This window comes from Lingula anatina, chromosome 4, assembly GCF_051362555.1.
Source record: "Lingula anatina isolate TDL-2025a chromosome 4, LinAna3.0, whole genome shotgun sequence".
Taxonomy (NCBI): Eukaryota; Metazoa; Brachiopoda; class Lingulata; order Lingulida; family Lingulidae; genus Lingula; species Lingula anatina.
The window spans coordinates 22,468,013-22,489,009 of NC_141770.1; the positions used below are offsets into that span (position 1 = coordinate 22,468,013).

The following is a 20,997-nucleotide window of genomic DNA, read 5'->3' on the forward strand; positions in this document are numbered from 1 at the left end:
ATAAAACAATATAACAATCTGATGCGCTCTAAGGCAGTCGCCCTGGAGGCAACATGGAACAGAAGAGCCCAGTGGTATGTGGCACGTAGCATCTGACGGCTTCATCAGAAAGATGCACCGCATGAGTATCTGGCCGTTGCAAAACTAAGCGAGAATTGGCGTCTCGCGACCGTTCCATAGCTTTTGGAGAAAGACAATATTTTGACACAAGCACTTTATATTCACAAAGCGGTAAGTATTTCTCTTTTCAAAGTACAGATGTTTATAAATTCACAAGATACGTGGGGTTTGCTAGGAGGGTTCGGTTTCATTAAAAACCTACATAAATACAAGTAGGTATAGGAACATTTCGCAACAGGCCTGAAGTTGTTCAGTTTTGCTTAGACTGGAACTCGAAGATAAAAGACCACGTAATGTTGAGTTGGCAAATTTGGTCTTGGAGTTTTTCAAAACCTCAATGTCTGCTACAAGTCAGTTGACTCCGATAGCAGGCCATATGTCGTCAGTGAGCGGGGGGCTGCTTCACGGAAAAGTTTGGGCTACACTTAGTCTACTTAATAAAAATTCGGTTTTTCAATATTTGTCTGAGAGCATTTTACAGGGAAATCAGTACAGGTGTTCTAAAATAACGGTCTAGTGTCAACACTGTGATTAATAATCAATGGAGACTTGATTTTCAGATCAAATTTACAAGGTAAACGTTCTTACAGATTCTCTGAGTAACGCAACTTAATCAGCCAACAGGCCTACCCAACTACCAGTCTTTACTATTCTATATAGCATACACAAAACAAAGGCAAATACTTATTTGCCGACTAGCCCGGCCGATAAGAGAAGGGAGTCGGTTTTATTTCTTTCAATTGGAATTCATTAACAAATAATACAATAATACAATACGTTGTGTGTAATATGTATTTGTGCTTTGTTGTACTAATAGAATTATTATTATTATTATTATTTTAATATACCATTTGAGTATCAAACTCAAATAATGACATATTGAATGTACTTAATCTTCTACCGATAAATTAACTTTGAACTCCGTTATCATTACTATTATTATACATTTCCGAAAAACTGTGCGTAAAACAGATCTCCTTAAGAATAACATGCCGCTCAGTAAAAACCATAGATAAAACTGTGCATGCGAAACAGTAAAGTCACTATGGAAAACTGTGTCTGTAGCTGCGATGCTAACTTATGCGAATCATCGCCCTATAAAATATAGATGCATGATATTCAGAGATCTAGAGTGACAGACCTCACTCTGAATTCACAAACCCAAATAAATATTTATAAAATAAAATTTTTAGTGTGTCCTAACTGCTAAGCTGTCGGGCTAGAACTGAAGTGCTACTGCAAAGTACACCTAATAGTCACACCTGTGACTACTACTCAGCACTGTCACATGCTTGTGACGTAACGCAAAGACAATCATTTTTCACTATACGCTGTACCGTGAAAAATATTCAGTCTTTACTATTCTATATAGCATACACAAAACAAAGGCAAATACTTATTTGCCGACTAGCCCGGCCGATAGAATAAACCAAAGTTAGGGAGCGATAAAAGAAAAAGCAGTTGCTGCCTCTAAATTAGCCATTGAAAATGCTGAACAAATGAACACATAATTACAAACCTAGATGCCTGGATACAGATAATCTGTTGTGTAACTCGTCTTGTATATACATGTCTTTGCTAGAGTCCGATCTCCATCTCCCATGCCTCTTTATGCACCTTTCGTTGACTCCTCCAGCTGCTGCGGCGGTGGCTCCTCCGGATCTCAGTGAATGTAAGCCGATGTTCAAATCGGGATTGAAAAGCTTAATTCTAGAAACTATGTTAGCTTTTGCTGCTGTGTAACTAAGAGGCTTATCTTTGTAAATCAACCTAGCCACGCCTTTTGACCTGAACAATGGTCTGAATAAAAACTTACATGAACTAAAATCTATTTTTGCCAAAGAAGCATATCTCTGTAGCATTGAAATGGGGCAAGCGCTGGTTCGACCTTTAGCGATTAATATCTCATCGCCTTGTCTAAGTTGATCACATTTGCTTTTGGAAATAAATACTGACATATATTCGTCAAATATTTTAATGTCGCTACACTTTAAATTGCTAAGCTCATTATAACGCCAAAACCCAGAAAAACTAAGTAAAATCATAGCTAAATCTCTGACAATAAGCAAATCGTTGCAAGCTGTGTAGTTATTGCATAACTCAATTAAAAGCTCTCTGCTTATGGGATCTTTGCGAACTACTTTTGGTTTTAACATTCTATTCGCTGAATCTTGAAGAGACTTAATGTAACCGTTATTGGTAGGATCAGAAAAATTGTTGATGGCATGTACCCACTTGATGGCGTAAATTGAATGATTCACAACATGTGAAGAGGATTTTGTATCTATTAAATGAGTTATGTATAATGCAATGTGAATTGGCTCGGCAGGTAAATCTTGAAAACCAATACCTTTAGCAAACTGTGACCATTTATTTAAATAAGAAAAATAACAGGCGTTGGTAGAGTCACTCTTGGATTGAATGATGTAACTGGGCATTTTCTCGACGAGGTTTGAAATCTCTTGGTTCATCTCGATTCCACTTTTTGCCACTGCCTGCGTTATATTTCTCTTCAATCCTAAACCTAGTAAAATATGGAAAAACATTCATGAGAAAAAATTCTCAATAAGCTTAAAATGAAAACGTTAACGCTATCATGTTGAATTTAAGGGGCCTTTGGCTGAAAATGCCCTTGCAATATCTACCGCTAAAAATGAGGTTTTCTTTGGGCAATACGCGTACATCAACTATGTGCTCTTCGAATTCAAACAATAAAGGCCAAAAAGGAGAGGATCTCCATTCAGGTATAACAATTGTGGCCCTTGATCTATCTTTAACGCATTTCCGCAAGACTTTACGTATCAAAGTAGGAGGAGGCACTATCCAATTATTTCCTTCGGACCAATCAAATTTGAATGCGTTTATCCCGGACGTTCCGGGGCACCATGCTTTGGAATAAAAAGATTTGCATTTCTTGTTGTAATGAGTGGCAAATAAATCCCTGTCATAACGACCGAAAAGAGATTGTAAAAAATGAAAAACTTTGTGATTGATACTCCAATCATCTCTGTCAACGATTCTACTTAATAAATCGGCTTTTTGATTGAGCGATCTCGGTATCCAATGTGGGAAAATAGTTATTTGTTTCTTACTACAGCAATTGTGAATATCCATTGCTATGGAGTGAAGTTCGCGCTTTTTACTTCCCACGTTAAGAATATGTGTGACATTCATGTTGTCAGAGTTGACCTTAACTGAACAAGAAGACAACTCGCTTGGCATGGAATTCATGACTCTGTTAATGGATTCTAACTCTTTCCATGTTGAACTTTTACTAGCCTCTTGCGTGCTCCAACTGCCGCATATTGACGGAATACTGATCTTATGACCTGACAGATTTGGAGCGCTTTTTCTCACCGAAAAATTATCTCCTTCCAAAAGAGAAATAGATGTACAATTTTCAATCAAATCAGGCTCACATTGTGCCTCAGAGACCGTATCAGTGCTAAAATCGGATAAGAACAGATCTAGCCCAGTGCTTTTCCTCACATTGAGGTTACCGCCTATCAGAGGCGCATTCGTTTTGCCTTCGTCGACCAAATGTGACTCGCAATGTACCCTCGAAGCCTCATACTCACTCGAATCCAATAAAAATGGATATAGCTCATTCCTTTTTCTCACATCGAGAATATTGCCTGTCAGAGGCACGTTCGTGTTTTCATCGTCAACCAAATGTGACGCGTAATCTGATAAGAACAGATCTAGCCCAGTGCTTTTCCTCACATTGAGGTTACCGCCTATCAGAGGCGCATTCGTTTTGCCTCCGTCAACCAAATGTGACTCGCAATGTACCCTCGAAGCCTCATACACACTCGAATCCGATAAAAACGGATATAGCTCAGTGCTTTTCTTCTCATTGAGTTCATCGCCTTTCAGTGGCGCATTCATTTTGCCATCGTCAGCCAAATGTGACGCGTTAACCACGTACCCACCATAACCACTATCGGATGCGTCTGAGTATAATTCGAAATCAAAATGATGAACAATACTGCTTTGATCTATATCAGCACCGTCGTTGTTCAATAATTCAATATTTTTGAACCAGAATCTAACTTCTTCAAGTGACTCTGCGGAAATCATTATTTTACTTTTCCAGCTTGCTTTAGATTCAATGCAAAAATAACAAAATCTTGTTTTGAACCTGGCGATATTCCCCAAAATGGAACTACAACTGATTATCTGCCCGACGAAGCTAGCGACGAGCTTCGCGCTAAACAACAATTGACCTCTCTGTGCCCGTTCGAGTATGTCGCTTGAAACTGAAATAATTCGTTTCACCCGCTCGCTGCTGATTTTGAATCTGCCCGAAGCAAAATCCCAATCAAAACCAAGCCAAGTAATAACCTGCTTCGGTTTCCACTCGCATTTATCTTCGGCTAAAACGAAACCGAAAGAAAGCAATTCTTCTCTGATCAAATTACTGAGCTGACAAGCACGAGAAAAATTGACGTCTCCGGCCAAACCGTCGTCCAAGTACATGACGATTTTGTGTCCCTTTGACCTGATGTATTTGACAAAATGCCTTGTAAGTTTAGAAAATATGAATCCGGAAGTAGCTAGACCGAATGGAAGTGAATTATAAACAAATGATCTTTCCTTTCCGTCTATGATCCAACTGAACCCTAAAAATGTGCGGTGCTCAGGAAAAACAGAAATATGGAAATAAGCTGATTTCAAATCGTATGAAAACACGTATTCCCCTTTTTTAAATATGTCCCTAGCTACGCTGGAATCTTCATACTTAAATTTGAATTTGAATAAGTGGGGATTGATATGCCTGCAGTCTAATACCAATCGAGGTTTACCGGATCTACTGTAAGCGACGGTTAAAGGATTGGTCACGTGGGGCGAAAAATTTACCTCTGATATAAAACCTTTGTTTACCAAAGCTCTAATTTCGTTGGCTACGAAAGTAGTATTTTCCAAAGCGGATTTGTTGTTTTTAAGAAAAACCTTCTCAGGTATATCTTTAAAAGGAATTTTGTAACCTGATCCAATAACTTCCAATAAGTGTGTGATGTTCTTTAAGATGTTCTTAGATTCAAACCAACAAGACACCAAGTCTGATTTCCCAGCACCATACTTTATTCTCAAGTCTCCAGTATTCTCCCGAGATCTCAACACTCACAACACTGATATTCTCTAACACAATACTGAGCTACTGCACATTTACTACATCTCTCCCTCTTGAGATATGCACCACAATGACTTTAAATGTGCAAATTTTTTTTCTTTTTACTTATATAATGACAAAACTAAATAAACTAAAATGTTACAAATACTCAGAGGCACTCTAAATAATCACTTCAGAGTGTAAACAGATCAACAGTTCTCATTAATCCTTTAACAGTCCTTGGTCATCTTACATGTAAGACAATATGTCTCTAGAAAATTTTAATGACAGAAATATTTCTCAGTCAAGTGTAAGTTAGTCTCTCAGGTGCTTTGCGCTCCCTTTGTGGATATCTGCGAACTGGTTGTTTATCAACAGTAGGACTAGCCTCAACATCATCATATACAAATGTACTGCTAGCTTCAGATTTGTCAGGTAATTTTGCATCACTATTGTCCATTGTATCACTTGATTCATGCTCAATTTGAACAGGTTCTGAATAAAACCTTGGCTCAGGTTGCTCAAATTCAGTCTTTGTTTGATTATCAGATTCAACATTTTCTCTCGAAGGTAGTGTCACATTAACTTCATCAGAAAATGGCATTTCACTTGAAACAGTGGGACCAATTATATGATCAATATGCACAAAGCGTTTCGATCTGCCAATTTGTACAACATATGTCTGAGGCCCACAAACTTTCACAATGCAACCAGAAACCCATTTCTCTTGCCCCCCTCTGAAATTGCGAACTCTGACCTTATCATACAGGTTAAAGTGACGCGACTTGGGACGTTTGTCATGATACTGACATAGCTTTTCCTGTTTTGTTTCAACAGACATAGAAAGGCTGGGTTTCAAAAGAGAAAATTTTGACCTAATCTGACGCTTCATGAACAATTCAGAAGGACTGACACCAGTTGTTGAATGCGGAGTTATTCTATACAGCATCATTAACTGGGATAATCTCAGACTGCGGGAACCTTCCCTATTCTCTAACATATGTTTTGCTAGCCCTTGTTTGATAACTTGCACTGAACGCTCAGCGGCACCATTCGTGCTTGCATGGTACGGAGGTATAAGTTTGTGATTTATTCCATTCATTTCACAGAATTTACGAAACTCCCCTGAGGTAAACTGTGGTCCATTATCTGACACAATAATCTCAGGCAAACCTGCTCTTGCAAACCACGAACGTAAAACATCAATTGTTTTCGAAGCAGTAGTAGATTGCATTTCTTCTACTTCTATCCACTTCGAATATGCATCAATCAGTATCAAATAAGAACGATTGTCTTTCTCAAAGAAATCAATATGGACCCTCTCCCACACACGTGAAGGGAAAGACCATGGGATCAGTGGTGCAACAGCTGGCAAGGCTCTGTTTGATTGACATTCATCACATCCAGAGACCAAAGACTCAATTCCAGAATCTAGTCCAGGCCACCACAAGTACCCTCTAGCTAAGGACTTCATTCTAACAATCCCATGATGTTCTTCGTGTAATTCACGAAGTAAACGGTCACGATAACAAGGTGGTATGATGACACGTAATCCCCAAAGTATGCAACCTTGGTCAACAGTAAGTTCATTTCTGCGTCTAAAGTAAGGCATCAAAGAATCATCTTTGACATAGCTTGGCCAACCATTAAGAGTGAAATCATACACTCTGGACAAGACTGGGTCCTTCATAGTGGCTTTGCTAATATCACTCGCTTTCACAGGTAATTCTTCTGTGAAAGACACACAATGGACAACAAACTCGTTATCCTCACTAGGCTCAGAATTTTTATTTGGTAACCGTGAAAAGCAATCTGCACTTGCATTGTCAGCAGACTTTCTATATTTTATCTTGTAATTGTAAGCTGACAGAATCAAACTCCAGCGTTGCATTCTAGCTGCAGCTAATGACGGTATACCAGTATGTGAATTGAATATTTTCACAAGAGGCAGATGGTCTGTAATAAGAGTAAACTCTCTTCCATATAAATACATGTGGAATTTCTTCACACCAAATATGATGGCTAAAGCCTCTTTCTCAATTTGAGCATAATTCTTTTCTGCTTTAGAAAGAGTACGAGAGGCTGTTTCAATGGGGCGTTCAGAACCATCTTCCATAATATGACTTATGACTGCACCAATCGCCACTGATGATGCATCACAAGCTAATACGATTGGCCGTTTTGGATCATAGGGTGTGAGACATGACTCTGCAGAAATAGCAGACTTGGCAGCATTAAATGCAGCATCACACTCCTTTGTCCAGTTCCACTCTACATTTTTGCTTAAGAGCCTGTTTAGTGTGGACACCTGAGTAGACATGTTCTCAGGAGTTGTACCTTCAGGAATGTAAACATCTGCTTCAAAACCTTTGATTGACCCTTGACTTGGAGCAAATACATCTTTGTATTGTGACAGAAGTGACTTTAACTTTGGGTCACTCTGTACAGAAAAGACATTGGACCAATCTAACTTTATTTTCTCTAACCAATTTTGCCCCAACAATGCAGGTTTAGATCCCTCCACCACTACTAATGGTAGGTCTACAGACTGGTCATTGTAACTCACTTTGACTTTTATTTCCCCCAATAAACTAAGAGGATTGCCGCAATAAGATGTGAGATGCAAATCTGATTGACGTAAAGGGTGATCTTTGAACTTTGATTCATACAAATCTTGACCAATCAACGTGACAGACGCACCAGTATCTAGCTCAAAGTCAATAGACTGTGAGCTAACCTGTAAAGCAATAATATACTTGCTACATTTATTTTCATTTACAGTACTGATAGGAGCATGATCAGGTTTTGTTTTGTTCTCTTTACTTCTGCATTTGATTTGGAAATTGTTCAACTTGTTACATTTTCTGCAGATTTTACCCTTGGCAGGACAAACTCCTTTGTGTGGGTACTCTCCACCGCAGAACCAACACTCCCTGAAACCCTGTTTTGGCTGTGTTTTCGACTTGTTATGACTTGGCTTGTGTGGTTTAGGTGCTTGGGCTTGTGCTGATTTTTTCACGGCATAGACTGTGGTAGGACTGGTATCGCCCTCCATAATATGGGATCTTTGCTCAGACAGCTCTAAAGCTCTAGCATGTGTAAGCAAGTTATTCAATGTGAGAGTCTGGTCACTAAGAGCTTTTCTTCTCAACTTATGGGATGTACATCCTTGTATAATTTGTGACTTAACCTCTCTGTCCAAATTTTCAAATCCACAGTTGGCTCCTATTTGTCTTAGTTTGATATGGTATGAATCAATGGTTTCACTACCCGCACGAAAACGAAGTAGATACTCCAGCGCAGTAGACTACTGCAATCATACTGCAAACATGCTTCAAATCTGCTTCGATGTGGGAGCTAATTAGCATATTTGAAACATGCTTCTATCATGCTGCTAATCTACTGCATTAATGCTCCTCCTCTGTACAACCCTATGTAATTTTTGAAGTAGAATTGCAGTAGGCTATACTGCATTTCTACTGCAAATATGCTCCACACCACTACTGCGTTAATGCTTCTTTGCTACTTCGATACTACTGCATTTTCATGCGGGTAGGTTCTTGCTTACAGCTTCGAAATTTGTAAATTTCAAACTCAGGATTATGATGAGGTCTTACGTACTGTCCAAAAGAAGCTACCGCATCTTCATATGAGTCCCCTCTGTCTGGCAGATTCTCAAAAATGTCTAAAAATTCCTCACCAGCTAAATGTAAAAGCATGGCTCTCTTCTGTTGCGAGTTTTTGATGTTCAGTGCAACCATGAGGTTTTCAAATCTTTCCTTCCATTTTCCCCATCTTTTAAATACGGTGTTCGGTTCCTGTCTGATGATGAAAGGTGGAAAAGTTGGTATATGCGTCAAGTTTACTGCTTGGGGTTCTTCCTCCTCCATAATTCCTTGTCGCCAATGTGATGTTCTTTAAGATGTTCTTAGATTCAAACCAACAAGACACCAAGTCTGATTTCCCAGCACCATACTTTATTCTCAAGTCTCCAGTATTCTCCCGAGATCTCAACACTCACAACACTGATATTCTCTAACACAATACTGAGCTACTGCACATTTACTACAAAGTGGGAACAAGCCTCCGTTTCGACCCATTTTGAAATGTGTGACTTTAATTTACCTACAGGTGACAAAATACAATTTTGCTGTACAAAACATTAAGATAACTGCTCAAAGTCGCATTCTAAGCTTGTAGTTTCACTATTGTTTGAACATTTATTGTCACAAGATAAAAATGTATCATCAAAACTTTCAATTTTTCCTTTGTGAGTATGACAATGTCTACTTATCGTTTCAGTCTTTCTCTGTCTGACATCACCGGGACATTCTTTGGCCCAATGCCCTCTTGTGCCGCACGAGAAACAATTTCCCGGCTTGTTTTCTGTACGCGTTTGCTTGTACGTGGCTCTAGGGTAAGGCTGAAATCTCCGGTTTTGTTCGTTCCTAGATTTTTTCTTCATAGCTTCCTTAAATTTTCTCTCGGCCCTTGATTGAGCTTTAAGAATGCGTTTTTCGTCCTCTGAGTCATCTGCGACTGGGTTTGAACTATACTCTTCAACGACACGCCAACCCAGAGAGCTGGAATCTGCGATCTTTATGAGTTTCTGTCTGGCTGATAAGACTTGTATACCTTCACAGATTTTCTCCCGGGCCTTCTCCGACGTGTCGTTTGAAGCCTTTTCGCATCTTAAGATTTCATTTGCATCATTTAGCTTTCGTATGACTTGATCATTCACTTTGTACTGTTGTTCGTTGCCCTTTCTTTTAAACGTGTAAGAAGAGGACACTCTGTCCTCTATGTTAGCGATATGCTTTTGTGTTAAGTCCATGGACTCGGAGAATTGTTTGAGGTTCGAAGCTATCATGGTCTGTAGATTGGATAGTACCACTGTTTGAGATGCTACGACCGCATTTTTAACTTTTTCTGTTATGATGTCGTTAAAGGACTCTGTTTCTCCTCTGTTAGTAACCGACTCCCCGCCTTGAGACATCTTGAAATTTTTTAGTGTGTCCTAACTGCTAAGCTGTCGGGCTAGAACTGAAGTGCTACTGCAAAGTACACCTAATAGTCACACCTGTGACTACTACTCAGCACTGTCACATGCTTGTGACGTAACGCAAAGACAATCATTTTTCACTATACGCTGTACCGTGAAAAATATTCAGACTCGGCACCTAAGGATCCTGAATTAACCGGTATATCGGACCACACTACCCGTTTTCAAGATGTGTGTCAGATCGCATTTCGGAGTATCAGCCAAAACACCGACAGGATGAGCCCTGACATGCTCGGCTGTCACCTTGATTGGATAGTAAACGATTGTCGTAAAATCGCTATATGATTTTAAAACCGGGTGCATAATTTTGAAAGCCACCTAGATGAACCTTAGACTGCCACATTAATCTAATACAAGCAAAAAAGCCCTATCAAAAGTGGTTAAAACATTCAAACCGAATGTCGTAAAGTCCCCATATATCCCCATAGAGACAATAAAATAAAGTACTCTAAAGTAAGAGTACAGTTTAAGGTTGTTCAGCCGAGCGTGGATGAGCCCGCAGTCGTGCTACAAAATTTGTTCTGGGGCATGATACTCCGAAATGCGATCTGACACACACCTTGAAAACGGGTAGCGTGGTCCGATATACCGGTTAATTCAGGATCCTTAGGTGCCGAGTCTGATAGTTGGGTAGGCCTGAGCCAAGTTAGTTGGTAGTCTATGCTTAGTCAAATATTCTTTGTATAATAGAGCTGAGGTATATTAACCCTTTTAAAACGTCGTATATATATATATGTACAGACACACACACTAATAAAGTTTTGTGGTCTGTGCTGCTCAAATACTTGAAATCCTTGTCAGGTTAGAAAATGTGCCTATCTTGTCTCTTTTAGTTATGTTTAATTCGCATTTTTTCGGCGAAAACAAACTGTTATGAATACATACAGCATAGATTTTGTCATGATACAATTATTTAGTAATCGCCTGGGTCAATAGGCCCATGGGAATTTCGGCGCTTTCCCCGCCCGTGAGAAAGAATTTAATTGCATGTAGAATGTCATAAATTGTATGCAAAAGCTCGAGCGCTAGACTGGTGGGCATGAGTAATTTTAATACAACGAGAGTTTAAATTTGACAATATGGATTTTGATTTGAAAACTGCTGAATTTTTTATCCTAGATGAAATCCGTTTGGGTGCACAAGAAACAGCATGGTTCCAACTTGCTATTCTATTGTTTGGCGCTAGGTAAGAATGTTTTGATAAAGGTGTTTTATTGTGCTCTATTTTGTTCTATGCCCCCCCCTTCAAATAGAATTTAACAGCACTATGTTGCCATAGTATTGCCTGTGTTCATGATATTATATTGTATATTATAAAAGCGCACTGTTTTGCTGTAACGTTTTTTGGAACTTAGTTTAGTAATCTATTCTTATGTAGTGCATAGTGTAGTGTAGTGCAATGATGTGTAGTGTATTGAATTGTATTATTGGCTTGTATTGAATTGCAATAATGCAATGTATTTACCGTTTTCTCTCGTTACTTGAACTCTAATACGCTGTGCGTTGCCACATTAGTTAAGGTAAATATTTTAACCAAATATTGATAGATAATGCACCCGCCATTCGTTACTCTTTTATATGTATTGAAGATCTTCCCAATTTCATGCTCCCTGACATGTTTTTCAGGAAAAATACAATAGCGTGAATGGAGTTATTCGGGTAAACACTAATCGTTGCTTTATAATTGTGCTTTTTTCATGTTTTAGGACTTCTGTTACCACGGGGTGTGGGTATGTATACAAATATTGATAATTTATGATATGTATTTACCGAAAACATGCTTACCGAAAACAAAATGCACCATAACCCTACACGAAACCTTTTTGGGTTACATTTTAAAGTCATTGTAATTTTATACATGATAAATTATGAATACACTGGTACATTTGCGTATATATTCTAAATGTAGGTTAACATTTTTTCTGATTTAAATTAACTATGAAATGACGAGCATGAGAGTGTTATTTGGGTCAGTGTGAGTTGTTGATAGTAAAGGCACAATGACTGTCAATAATATAAATCCAAAACGAGCAGTATCAAAGTAGCATAATAATATGTATCAACGTGTCTTAATTATACACTTTTTTCGAAAAGTGGCACCGGGCACAGGGGGTCCACCAGGTACAGGTGGGCCACCAGGGACAGGAGGGCCTCCAGGCACAGGGGGGCCACCAGGCACAGGAGGGCCACCGGGCACAGGCGGACCACCAGGTACAGGAGGGCCTCCAGGGACAGGGGGGCCACCAGGGACAGGAGGACCACCAGGGACAGGAGGTCCTCCGGGTACAGGTGGACCACCCGGTACAGGAGGTCCGCCAGGCACAGGAGGTCCGCCAGGTACAGGTGGACCACCAGGGACAGGAGGTCCGCCAGGCACAGGGGGACCACCAGGCACAGGAGGTCCGCCAGGCACAGGTGGTCCACCAGGCACAGGGGGGCCACCAGGGACAGGAGGACCACCAGGCACAGGAGGACCACCAGGCACAGGTGGACCACCAGGTACAGGAGGTCCGCCAGGCACAGGAGGACCACCAGGTACAGGAGGTCCGCCAGGCACAGGAGGACCACCAGGTACAGGAGGTCCGCCAGGCACAGGTGGCCCACCAGGTACTGGTGGACCACCAGGAACAGGTGGTCCGCCTGGCACAGGCGGGCCACCTGGCACAGGCGGTCCGCCAGGAACAGGAGGTCCGCCTGGCACGGGAGGTCCGCCAGGCACGGGAGGTCCACCAGGCACGGGAGGACCACCAGGCACTGGAGGTCCGCCGGGAACAGGAGGGCCGCCAGGAACAGGAGCTCCACCGGGTACAGGAGGACCACCAGGAACAGGTGGGCCACCAGGCACAGGAGGGCCACCAGGCACAGGAGGGCCTCCAGGTACAGGTGGTCCACCAGGTACAGGAGGTCCGCCAGGAACAGGGGGTCCACCAGGAACAGGAGGACCACCAGGAACAGGGGGGCCACCAGGGCTGCCAGGGACAGGAGGACCACCGGGTACCGCTGGTCCAAAAGGCATAAAGGGGGCAAAAGGTACGTGCTGCCCACTTGTGGTATGCAGCTCTTTCAAAATGCATATTATTTTCGAATACACCAGTTAGCCATCCCTTTTAAAATGGATAGAGGTAGTGGTGTTGATTGAATAACACAAGATTTAAAATAGCTAAAAATTCTAGTCAGACAGTTCAAATTCATTACATACAAAAATTAATAACTACCTTACTGACAATTTAAACAATGGTTGCATATCAGAAAAACGTAGGCCATCCACATAACCTTTATGAGGCAATTAATATCTGAAAAGTGAATGTAAAAATTATAGAAAGGCCCAACCTGGACCCTGCGTTATGCCAATTACCCGCTTTTACATTACCTACACTTCGTCTTTTCACTCCAGGGCCCAAAAAGGTCATGCCTCATCCTGTGTAATGCCTTTATTCTAACCATTTACGTGCATTTACATTACCTACACTTCGTCTTTTGACTCCAGGGCCCAAAGGGGTCATGCCTCCTGGCACCCCCGGGGACAAGGGAGACATGGGGATGTCCGGTATCATGGGACAGAAGGGTCTGCCGGGTGCCCCAGGTATCAAAGGCATGAAAGGGGAGATGGGGATGCCAGGCATGGCCATGAAGGGAGTAAAGGGAGAAAAAGGACAGGACGGCACAACGATGATGACCACGGCGGCGGGGGTTACCAATAGCAATACCAATAGTCCGGCGGTCACAGGAGGAGTGACCAATCGGATTGTAGCTACAGGAACACCTGGTAAAACAAGAGTTTCGCTTTTATGTGATTTTTAAACTTAAGAGTTGCAATAACGCATTATCAAATTATTATTATTACTATTATTATTATTATTATTATTTTAGTTGTTGTTGGTGGTGATGGTATAGATGTTTTGTCATTCATATATCGCAGAGGCAAAGTAATATCTCTTTCAATTAATGCCTCTGCACCTTTGTTTAAGTATGGTCTACCAGTGAAGATACAGTATTTTACATTTAAATTTTTAGAAAATTGCCTACATATATTCACCTGAGTAAATATTAGGCTATTCGCATCACATTAGTATGTATAGCATGTTAATAAAATTCTTTTGCGTTTTTCTGGAGCCGAAAAGGCTAATTTTTTCCAAAGGTGAAAACTGATTTTACCCGTAGTTACTTTTGATTCAATTTCAGATACTTCCAAACCACGAAATATGCTAGTAGAAAAATCATTACCAGGACTTGTTGGCGGGGAAACGGCCATCACCATTAGTGTGATACCAATGATTTTAATATTCGTCGTCGTGATAGGTATGCTTATTCGCAGAAACAAGAAAACTCTGAAGTATTTAAAGAAAGTCGATAAGGACGTTGAGCGACGTGCGCATGCGTGGGACATCCATAGCGTTCAGAGCAGACCGGAATCGATGATGTAAACGAGGCATTGTAACGGTGGCTAGTCCTATAGACGCTACACATCCAAAAGAATTGCTTTGCAGATTTTGATAAACATTTCTTCAATTAGGTTCACGCCTGGGATATTTCTTCCTAAAATACTGTGAATATGAACTTTCAAAGGGTTTTTAACGTCTACGAATATTAGGTCTCCTTGTATTTGAAATGATCACATGCAGGACATTTAAAAACGAAACTTGTTCTATTGGTCAGTGTTAAATATTTGCCATCACCATATATGTATTGATATATGCTTTGAATAGTGCACCAACCCTTTTTGTTATATTTGATTCAGTTCGCAAATTTTGTTCCAACGCATGATAGCTATAGAAATACCAAAGGCGAATGGCTTCCGTGTAGCCATTGCGTGAACTGTTAATGCCAACTGATTTAAATTGAATGAAGAGCTCAGTTGAAGACAGATTGAATATTCGTGCAGTTATAGCATCATTTCGAAAATGAAAGTGGTCGGATTTGTAAAACTGATCGAACAACGAAATAAAGCGAATAACAAAGTTTATAGATTCTTCATTTATTGATTTGCCATCGGGGTTGGTTTTAAGGGGGAAGACAGATCACTAACCTGAATGATGACGCGTTGCCCAGAATGAATTGATGAATGTAAAAGACAGCTGACAAGTAATTGACGCACTAACAAGTACAATATTTAACACACATCTATTTTTATATGTAAGAATCCGGCCTTTTCCACATTTTAGAGGAAGAGCTCCTCATTTTCTTGGTGTGTATGGCGTATCAGTTAAAAATCAAGTATTTTCAAGTATTTTCATGATTATCTTTTATTATTGAAATAGAAATGAAATCAATATAAGAAGAAAATATGTTCAGAAGAAATATTGTGTAAAATAAAATTGAATAAAAAAAAAATAATACGTTGAATCCCTTAGATATTATCTGAGCTAATAGATATATATTTGTTTGGTTGACAATTGAAAAAGAGCCACTTAAAGTTTTTAAAAAATCAATTTGTGGATGCATTTTATGGATGTCGTTGCCATTTAAACTGAATTTGAAAGCGCTGACTTATGCTTCCCTTCAAATGCAATATATCCTTTGCTTCTTTTGACGTCTTTCTTTCTTACCTTTTTCTGTTTTGATAGCTACATCAAGTCAAAGGAGTTAAAGCCGTACACGTGTTTTCACTGAGTTTGTAATGATTCCTTTCACTACCAATGCATCATCGTCTTTATCAGCCTACACGTACAGTTTCTCAGAACGACAATGATTATGGTCACATGTACCACATATTGTACTGTACAATCCGGAATCTCTTTTCTGGCAACAAAACAGCATTCCCAATACAAACAAAGGAAATAGTTCAAATATATAGTTGTCTAGTGTCAATTGTGTACAGCGGGTTTTCAAACTCGATATTTTGGGTCTTCCTGCTCTGCGCCGCTGTGTGTCCCAGCCTTGACTTGCTCCCATCGGGATCAGAGAGGCTTTGGTACGTTCGCTGGCAAATGGGGATATGTCTTTAAAAAGGAGAAAAGTCATTATTAAGAACGTTATAAAGCTGGAAAATCATTATCTTACTATTAGATGTATCAACATTTGCCTCCTGACACAATTTTGAAGGGAGAAGGTAAATAGATCTACAGAAATAAAGTTATAATGGTTGAAATGCATGCTGCAACCTAAAATTGTAAAACAAAAGATTAAAATCTCACCAGATTTGTTTATAGTTTAAATTCAAAACTGAGCATGAATATGTCTGCATTCAAGTCTCACCCACCTCCTCGTGCGACTTCTTTTAATAATGACGATGGTGATAATTATAGCACATCCCGTCAGGAACAGCCCTCCCAAAAGTAGGGCAACGATCCTCCCTGTTTTCTCCCGGGTAAAAGCTAGCGTTCCTGGCGGTAGCGTATCCGACGACTCTGGCGGTGACGTTTCTGACGTTGCCGCAAATAACAGTGAAACAGCAATTGTGACACTTTCTGGCAATGATGGCGAAACCTATGTAAAAGAAACAGGGTAATTTTTTTGAACTGGGAGACGCACTTTAATGGCGACATCTTTTTGTCTACGTTAACTAAGATATTTCATTGGGAAATGTTGTTTGTCAACGCTAAATTGTTCCTTAACAGCAATCATGACAGCAGTCAGAACAAGGCGTTGGCTCGGTCTGTTGTCTTGGCTTAACATAACTGAACCCATTGGTAACGAACACAACCAGCGCACCTGCAGCAATCTACAAACACCGCATCAACGGCACAACTCATAATCAGCACATTTACGGCAATCCGGTATCACTGTCTCAGAACGTCGGCATGATCAGAACGTGATGTGAAAATTGGACTTCATGAGCTTGAAGTCATTTCCATGGCTTCTTAATTAACATCGCTTCTTAACTTTATTTTTAGTTTATAGGTCTTGCGGAACAGAATTTGTGCCCCGTTCGATTCCCACCCACGTGTACAAATGTACCACAACAATATTTTGCAAAAAAAAAAAAAAAAAAAAAAAATTTGAGTCACAACTGGCAAGGTCTAAAGAAATGTTATTGTGAATCCTTACCGATGTATATTCTCCAAACAGCGCTGTGGCTGTTTCAGGAAGAGAACTACTTAACGAGGGAAGCCATGTTGACAGCGTGTTGGATAAAGTCGCAGATGATGTCGTAGTGTCTTTTCCGCAATCTGACACTGAAATTGTTTTGTTAAATACGTTTGGCATGCTAAAGATACGATATCAAAATAACAAAAACAGCTAGTGCAGTGAAAATATTACTTTGAGTTGGGTGCAATCCGCATTTTTCGATGACATTCTAAAAAAACGTGGAATTTCCATAAACTTAAAAAGTTTTATTATCCGAACTGAAAAAAAACTTGATGATGGGCCCGTAACAACACAGAATGTATGCCCAAAATTGAGAATATGGTATTGAATATTTAATTGGGAATAGTGGAGAATCGCCGTTACCTGAGACGGAGTAAACAGAATTCTTGTGGAACCCGCCGCATATTTGGGAAGTATTTCCATTACATGGTATGTGACATTCGTTTTCATTCACGTATCCATGGCGACCGTAGCTGTGACCACAGAAACACTGATATCCCCTTTGTAGTCCTGCGTATTTGAACCCTTCAGGATAAGACGCATCACGTAAAATACTTTGGATATATTTTGCTGTTAATACATATAACAGGTTCTTCTTATATCTTCTAATGTTTTCTAATGAGATTAAAGTGACTGTCATTGAATTAGGCTGTCCCGTTTGTGGACTGTCCCAATATGAAATTTTTAATGGGATAGCTGTAGCAGTGACATTTTGTGGTAGCCAGAAATGGTATAATGTAAGATTTGAAGCTATCAATGCACACATGAATTGCACGAACGTGGTCCCACGATAGAAATTCAATTTCATATTTCCTATGGCGGAAACATCCCTTTCATATTGAATAAATTGATTTATTAATAAATAAAAAGGAAAAAAAGGAAAAAAGAAAACCAAAGAAGATAAGAAGGATGAACTGACACGTTCCCATACCTTACCTTTGCAACTGCACGCTGACAGACACCTGTCTACACTTGTCACTGCTCTGTCCCATAACAAGTCAGTTAAATCTGCCGGGTAGCTGTCTTGGTAACACCCTAGGTAACTGCCGACTGTGGAATACACATTTGGGTCAATGATAAAAAACATGTCTATTTGGCATTTCAAATGGATTTTAAAGTCTCAATATATGTATATGAATATGTAGGCCTACCATCACTAAAAACAACAAAACAACAAATAAGTGAGTCTGAAGAAGACCTCCCCAATCAGTACGTAGTCCCCCAACCTCGTGAGAGTGTGTAAGGGCCCATTCCCATAAGTTAACACCATCCCGGACTGACTGACTACAATGAGCTTAAGTGAATGGCACACCTCCTCCTGGCGTTTTAACAAAAGAATACAGAAAAGCTGGGGATAAAACAAATACGTTGGAAACAAGAGGAGGCGTGTCATTCAGTTAAGCTGATTGCACTAAGCGAGAGTGCCCTGAGAGTTGGGGCGATTCACGTAGACCGATGTTGCCAATGGAAATGGGGTCTAGGGCAGGGTTCCCATACCTAAATTGATCCATCCATCATTTAAGCCGGTGAGTTGATAGCAATTTAGTGAGACTCCCCTGGGAGTTAGACCGATCCAAATATCTGTGGAAATGATCCCTTAGACCCCATTCCCGGAGATTAGATTGATCCAACTAGATCCACCTAACTCCCTGGGGGTTCACGCTAAATAGCTGTCAGCCGAGCGGGCACGAAAGTTAATTACCCCCTTACAGCTTGTAGTAGGCGGGACGGACATTTAAGCCGGATTATCTGACAGATATCTAGTGAGACTCCCCACGGGGATAGATCGATCTAAAATTTATGGGATTGCGCCCTTAGTGCGCGGCAACTGTCAATGTCATCTTCTAACCCCCTCCTTCCCCCCCCCCCCCCCCCCCCCCCCCCCCCCATTCAACGCGTCAGTATATTAAAGCCCATTGATTTGGCCTAATTGTCACTGCTATTAAACGTCCCTACCCTCTTGGCCAGGAGGTTGAAACAAAATCAGGAAGTGAAATAACCCCCTCCGTCATTCCTATCAAATGATGCAAATACAAACATGTAGTGAATGTGTTAAACAGAGCAAGATATGATCCCCATTCTTCAGAGGTATGTGATTCTCTTACTCTTTTGTGAACATAATTATGCACTATGTACATTTGATAAACAACATGCTCAACTTGAACTTACTTGCTTCACAGATAATAACGGAACACAAAGCCAAGATCAATCTAATCAAAAACATTCCAATATAGTACTGCCAACTGGTTAAGCTTGGTGTACATTTGCCGTTGTCGTGTCAGTAAGACACACTCATAGAATGGCTCCTAGAATAAGACGACAAAAAATGAGACACGAGCGTGCCTCGTCCCGGATATATAAAGTTCACTATGAACGACTCTTTTCAAGGTCAAACGTTAAGATGCGTGCTGACGGTTGGTGCATGTTCTCCTGCTTTGTGTAAACAATGTGATAAGAGTTTTGCCCTGGTTTTGATTTTAATTCAGGTAGATTTTTATCTCTCTCTCTCTCTCTCTCGCGTGCGCACTTCCTGATTGTCTACTAGACCTATCTTGGTAACTCTACGAAAAAGAGCCGCAAGTAACTGTTCTATTTTGCCCCAGACATCTTGTCTTTGAAACATTTTTCTTGCATGTTGAATGGCGATTGAATGGATGACAAAAAATTGCTGATGTAAACATGCCAACTGCCAACTGTTGATATCTATTTTCATTTTCATAATCAGCATCAGTACACAAGTAAGAGTAAATTTTTCGAATTAGTGTTCGTATTAACAGCTATGAAACTTTATTCACGGCACATAATCATTCGCTTTGAAACTAGACATATAAGACAGTAAAGTCAATACTCGCACGTGCTAAAAAATACAATGTATTGACCAGAGTGAGTGCGATGAAATGAACCATTGCTGTAATTGAGTTTAAAAATACACACATTTCGAATTCCTCCCGATTAATTTTTTAAATCTCAACTACCGCAGTGGCTTATTTGGTTGAGACCCACACAGACACATTTCTCTTGATCATTGCGTTCATTATAAATCTGGGAGGAAAGTAGATATTATGAAGGAAAAGTGATGAAAAAGGTAATATAACGTGAAAGTGTTCTCTTGAGGACATGAAACAATTTCTGCAATAACTTGCATTTCATTATTCGTCTTTTTCTGCTTTACTTTGAATGGATGGCAAATCTTGTTGATGGAAACATGCCAACTGTTACTGTCTATAAACTTTGCATAGTGTAGGGTCGTTTTATCCTTCAGCTGTATTCCTTTTTAATACGGTCTCAAACTTCTTTAATTCTTACATTTTTACTACAGCGTGGCTTATTCCCAATATTGTAAATTTTTTTAATAATATGCATTCATTTCTTTTGATTTGCATTAGCATTCAACATTTTGTTGGATAGATATAGTTCAACGTGAGTCCTTTTTCCTAAGAAATCGCAGTGCGGTGCAGCCTGTATGCGCCCATGTCATCCCGAGTATTAGTGTTTCTTGTATGAAAATTAAATAACAATCGACGTGGCGTTTCTTAAACACCACGTGCATCTAATCTTCTTACACGTTCGTTCTACATAAGTGTATCTCTTATAAGATGTGTTATGTGTTTGTTCTACATATATGTTCATTCTCTATGCCTTATGTAAGTTTGGTCTTAATCAATCATACATG

The 20,997-nt window shown here is 40.0% G+C and overlaps 3 protein-coding genes across 4 annotated transcripts; 1 reads left to right on the forward strand and 2 right to left on the reverse strand.

The window, feature by feature from the left end:
* Positions 1-963: 963 nt before the first annotated feature.
* On the reverse strand, positions 964-10,398 carry LOC147762587 (uncharacterized). The gene is made up of 5 exons (XM_087010545.1): positions 9,595-10,398; positions 8,855-9,055; positions 5,991-8,322; positions 3,117-5,226; positions 964-2,644 (listed from the first exon to the last, which is right to left on the reverse strand). The coding sequence occupies exons 1-5, from the start codon at positions 10,227-10,229 to the stop codon at positions 1,632-1,634; spliced, it is 6,291 nt and encodes a 2,096-aa protein (XP_086866671.1). The 5' UTR covers positions 10,230-10,398; the 3' UTR covers positions 964-1,631.
* A 1,951-nt stretch (positions 10,399-12,349) lies between these two features.
* LOC106163634 (uncharacterized) lies at positions 12,350-15,256 on the forward strand. Its single transcript, XM_087011482.1, has 3 exons — positions 12,350-13,325; positions 13,783-14,061; positions 14,478-15,256. The coding sequence occupies exons 1-3, from the start codon at positions 12,350-12,352 to the stop codon at positions 14,717-14,719; spliced, it is 1,497 nt and encodes a 498-aa protein (XP_086867608.1). The 3' UTR covers positions 14,720-15,256.
* Positions 15,255-19,719, reverse strand: LOC147762588 (uncharacterized). 2 transcript variants are annotated; one of them, XM_087012020.1, is made up of 6 exons: positions 19,494-19,719; positions 18,261-18,374; positions 17,688-17,849; positions 17,283-17,404; positions 16,495-16,721; positions 15,255-16,234 (listed from the first exon to the last, which is right to left on the reverse strand). In XM_087012020.1, the coding sequence occupies exons 1-6, from the start codon at positions 19,546-19,548 to the stop codon at positions 16,078-16,080; spliced, it is 837 nt and encodes a 278-aa protein (XP_086868146.1). In that variant the 5' UTR covers positions 19,549-19,719; the 3' UTR covers positions 15,255-16,077. The 2 variants fall into 2 exon arrangements, with proteins under 2 accessions (XP_086868146.1, XP_086868144.1); XM_087012018.1 differs by having other exon boundaries at positions 17,283-17,410; positions 19,494-19,715.
* Between the last annotated feature and the right edge of the window lie 1,278 nt (positions 19,720-20,997).

Excerpts from the sequence above, each read along its gene's own strand:
- LOC147762587 (XM_087010545.1), bottom strand. The coding sequence starts at position 10,229 with ATGTCTCAAGGCGGGGAGTCGGTTACTAACAGAGGAGAAACAGAGTCC. Across the intron at positions 9,056-9,594 it reads AAGCCGGGAAATTGTTTCTC|ACAGGAACCGAACACCGTAT; the intron begins GTGCGGCACAAG and ends TTTCATCATCAG. Across the intron at positions 5,227-5,990 it reads ACTTTAACCTGTATGATAAG|AATACTGGAGACTTGAGAAT; the intron begins GTCAGAGTTCGC and ends AGATCTCGGGAG.
- LOC106163634 (XM_087011482.1), top strand. The coding sequence starts at position 12,350 with ATGTATCAACGTGTCTTAATTATACACTTTTTTCGAAAAGTGGCACCG. Across the intron at positions 13,326-13,782 it reads AGGCATAAAGGGGGCAAAAG|GGCCCAAAGGGGTCATGCCT; the intron begins GTACGTGCTGCC and ends TTTTGACTCCAG. Across the intron at positions 14,062-14,477 it reads TGTAGCTACAGGAACACCTG|ATACTTCCAAACCACGAAAT; the intron begins GTAAAACAAGAG and ends ATTCAATTTCAG.
- LOC147762588 (XM_087012018.1), bottom strand. The coding sequence starts at position 19,548 with ATGTTTTTGATTAGATTGATCTTGGCTTTGTGTTCCGTTATTATCTGT. Across the intron at positions 18,375-19,493 it reads CGTTATTATCTGTGAAGCAA|TCGGCAGTTACCTAGGGTGT; the intron begins GTAAGTTCAAGT and ends TGTATTCCACAG. Across the intron at positions 17,850-18,260 it reads GTCAGCGTGCAGTTGCAAAG|GGTTCAAATACGCAGGACTA; the intron begins GTAAGGTATGGG and ends CTTATCCTGAAG.